The 4,266-nt window shown below is 36.8% G+C and overlaps 1 protein-coding gene across 1 annotated transcript; it reads left to right on the top strand.

Moving 5' to 3' along the window:
• Nucleotides 1-1,214: 1,214 nt before the first annotated feature.
• LOC142634417 (putative aspartyl protease At4g16563) lies at nt 1,215-2,681 on the top strand. Its single transcript, XM_075808706.1, has one exon. It carries the CDS (start codon nt 1,215-1,217, stop codon nt 2,679-2,681), a length of 1,467 nt encoding a protein of 488 aa, XP_075664821.1.
• The last annotated feature ends 1,585 nt before the right edge of the window (nt 2,682-4,266 follow it).

A 4,266-nucleotide genomic window follows, 5' to 3' on the forward strand; every position in this document is an offset into this window, starting at 1 on the left:
TATAAAATAAAATAAAATAAAACTTTTTAGATATAGAATATTAGTACTTATTATTTTAATAAATTTAATTAAAAGGTAGCTGAGACTGACAATTAAACACACATCCCTTTATGGACATTCACTCAAGAGTGGAATAAAGCTTAAACTATCCTTTTCTTTTCTTTTTTTGAGGAGGAAAACTATCCTTTTCTTAATCATTACTTTGAAACTCGGTTTTATATGCGCTTCTTAACGTAAGATTAGTATTATAATCTAGTTTTAGCATTTCTACTCAATAATTAAATCCTAAATTTCTTCATATAGAACGCCAAGAAGTAATATATAAGTTACAAACTCTTAGCATAATCTAGCTTTAATCTATCTAGTATCTACTCTTTAAAACCACTACAATATAAGTTCTTTTAGGGCCATAATTTTTGGGTTACAATTTTAATGTGATAGAGCTAGACTATAAATAATTGTTTATAATTTTTACATGAGTTTATTATTTTTTCCTATCATTCATACTCAACTTCATAAAGGATTAATATTGTAGTAAAAATTATGGCAAAAGAACTGTGTCCATAAATTTTCTCCTACATGATGGGCTCTGGACAGCTAGCTAGCACATGAAGTTTAAGGTTTTTTTTTTTTTTTTTTTTGTATCACATGGAATATACTTTGTTCAAGTAATTAAAACTTCTTCCTCAAAAAAAAAAAAAAAAAAAAAAGTAATTAAAACTTAAAAGGAATATATAAACATCCAAGCCTTAATTAGTCACACGTACTTTGCAGGTGGCCTCCACCATCTCTGACACAATTGTACTTGGGTGTATTTTTGAGTCACAATATTCCATGAATTTGTCCTTTATATATATACAACAGAAACATATGCGATCCTCTTCGCTCTGAATGTACTTGAAAGCCTATAAAATAAAAAGCATGCGATCTCCTATTTTTCTTTAAGTACCAATGCATGTGCACACACGTATATATACAATCACATCATACTCAGAAATTTTTTTTTTTTTTGGAAAGGCATACTTAGATCATTAATCCTCTTCTTTCTCATCCATGCATGATACAACATCTGTTACTGCTTAATTTTATCATATCAGAAACCCTAATTCTCCAGATTGTAAATTAACCAGATCAGTGCAAATTCTTTCTATAAATACTTAGTACTAACAAATATTATTCATCTCAACTTACCTAAACACAAAGCAAAGTCCATAATGGCAGCACATTTGATCACAATCGCCACCTTTCTCCTCTTCATTCTACTCAGTGCTTCCATGTTGAATTTTGACCAGACTCCAGCAAAAGAGAGAAACCATAACTCAATGATCCTTGGTATGGCTCAGTATTCTAGGAATTCCCTTCCTCCAATACCACGAGCCTCTAGGATTAGGAATTCATCAAAGAAACCTTCTGAAATTTTAGACATGATGGAGCCATTGAGGGAGATTACAAATGGGTATTTAATCTCTCTTAATTTGGGGTCACCTCCACAAGTCATTCAAGTATACATGGATACTGGGAGTGACCTCACTTGGGTTCCTTGTGGGAATATATCTTTTGATAGCATTGATTATGACCAGTATAGGAACAATAAGTCGACTACTGCAACTTTCTCTCCCTCTTTTTCTTCTTCGTCTGCTAGGGATCTTTGTGGTGGCTCCTTTTGCAATGACATCCATAGCTCTGATAGTGACTATGACACATGTACAATGGCTGGATGCTCATTGGCTACCCTTCTCAAATCCACATGTCCTAGACCATGCCCTTTATTTGCTTATACCTATGGGGTTGGGGTTGTGATTGAAACACTAACTCGGAATACCCTTATGATTCATGGCAATACCCCTAGTACCACAAGGGAAATTCCAAAGTTTTGTTTTGGGTGTGTTGGGTCCACGTATAGAGAACCCATTGGGATTGCAGGGTTTGGTAGAGGTACACTTTCTTTTCCTTCACAACTAGGGTTCCTAAAAATAGGCTTCTCACATTGCTTTTTGTCCTTCAAGTATGCAAATAACCCAAATATATCCAGCCCATTGGTTGTAGGAGATGTTGCTGTATCTTCTAAAGACTATTTGCAATTCACACCAATGTTGAGGAGTCCCATTTATCCCAATCTCTACTATATTGGTCTAGAGGCCATAACCATAGGCAATGTTGTCAGTGCAATCAAAGTGCCCTTAAACTTAAGGGAGTTTGATTCACGAGGTAATGGGGCTATGTTGATAGATTCGGGAACCACTTATACTCACCTTCCTGAGCCATTGTATTCACAAATTCTTTCATTTCTCCAGTCAACCATAACCTATCCTAGAGCCAAGGATGTAGAGATGAGATCAGGATTTGATCTTTGTTATAAAGTCCCATGCAAAAATAATAATACCTTTATCGATGATCTTCCTCTAATAACTTTCCATTTCCTAAACAATGTGAGCCTTGCTTTGCCTCAAGGAAATCATTTCTATGCGATGGGAGCCCCAAGTGAATCCACGGTGGTGAAGTGCCTATTGTTCCAAAGCATGGATAACGAGGATGATAATATTTACGGCCCAGCTGGAATATTTGGGAGCTTCCAACAGCAAAATGTACAGGTTGTGTATGACTTGGAGCAAGAGAGAGTTGGCTTTCAACCAAGGGACTGTGCTGTAGCAGCGGCTGCTCAAGGACTGCACAAAATTTAGTTAATGGTGGTTCTCTTTTTGCTGAAGTTAATGGTGGTTCTTCTTCTTATGTATTCGTGCTCGTGATTTTCAACGGGACAATGAGGCATTGCAGTTTTCCTAGGCATCATTGATTTGATTGTTTTTTCACTACTTTTCTTTCCTTGTTTGATGATTATTTGTGTACTTTTGATTCGTTGTATGGCTTTTATTGATAAAGAAATGGGATTAATATGTTCTTTTTTTTTTTTTCTTTTTTTTTCTTTTTTTGAGGGGAAAACAACCTAACCTTATTATTGAATGCTAACTAAATCAGAATGAAATACTGAAAGAACTTGGATGGAATATCTTCCATCTACACTAAAAAATTCTAAAATACCAATGACATATCTAATCAAACTATGAGCAACAAAATTTCCTTCTCTCTTTAGTCTGAGAGTAAAGCAAATGAAAAAAAAAAAAAAAAAAGAAGGGACATGTCCTTCACATCCTTAATCAGTACGTACCAAAAGGGGGCCAACGAGCATGCATCTTCCTGTTGTGCTTTTATCAAAACCAAAGAGTCTCAAACTAGGACAGCACTCTTAATGCCGATCTCCATGGCCAGTGATAGAGCTATTGCAGCAGCCAGCGCCTCAATCTCAATGGCTGAATATGCATGATTCAGTTTCTTTGAGCACGAAGCCAATATCAGGCCACTCTCATCCCTTATGACCGCTCCCATTCGAGACTTATTTTCATAATTGAAAATCGCTCCGTCGAAGTTTATTTTGACAAACTCTGGAGATCGTGGCAGCCAACGACATGCGGTACGAACGCTTTGCATGACTTGCTGGGACGGTGTGGCATGCTTGGAAATCGGTAAGGTAAGCTTTGGAGACTAGAGCTACCTGATGGAGGGCAATCGCTGCCTGATGAAGCCGCACTTGTTTCGCTGAGTCCAGATCGTCCACGCCGTTACTGCCTGATTGTTATATTCTTGTTGGTTGGCAACGAAGAACAAAATTGAACTGGTCCAATATTAATTAAAAGCTATATTTTTTATTTTCTATCATTAATCCGTGAAATGGGAAGCCCGGCCATATGGGCATGCACTGACGCACATTGTACCGAATCACCGATGGATATACATTATTATCATGTTGCAGTCATGGAAATGCATGTGGTGATCACATCATAATATAAACATCCTCATGTATTTTATTCCACATTTCCACGTTGAAAGGAATTGTTTGCTTCATGATACAGTTAAGTTGTTTGGTAACATGTTGCAACTCTTGCAAAGTGTACCTCTATTCAAAGAGTTGTAAAAGCATTGTCATTAGATATGTCAAATGCTAAATTTTTAGTATTTAGCACACCAAATTAACTTAGACCACGTGCATCTAAAGCACCTCACCAAAATCGTTGCTTCATGAGATGTGCTAAAATCCTTGTTGCATGCTACATCAATGTTCTCTCTCTCTCTCCTTTGTCTTCTCTCTCTTCTTTGTCTTCATCTCTCTCACATGTCTTCTCTCTCTTGCAACCCACTGCCATAGCAACAATATCACAAACCCACCGGCGCAACAACTACATCAAAGACCCACCTTCAATAACACCTCCG

This window comes from Castanea sativa, chromosome 5 (assembly GCF_040712315.1).
Source record: "Castanea sativa cultivar Marrone di Chiusa Pesio chromosome 5, ASM4071231v1".
NCBI classification, from domain to species: domain Eukaryota; kingdom Viridiplantae; phylum Streptophyta; class Magnoliopsida; order Fagales; family Fagaceae; genus Castanea; species Castanea sativa.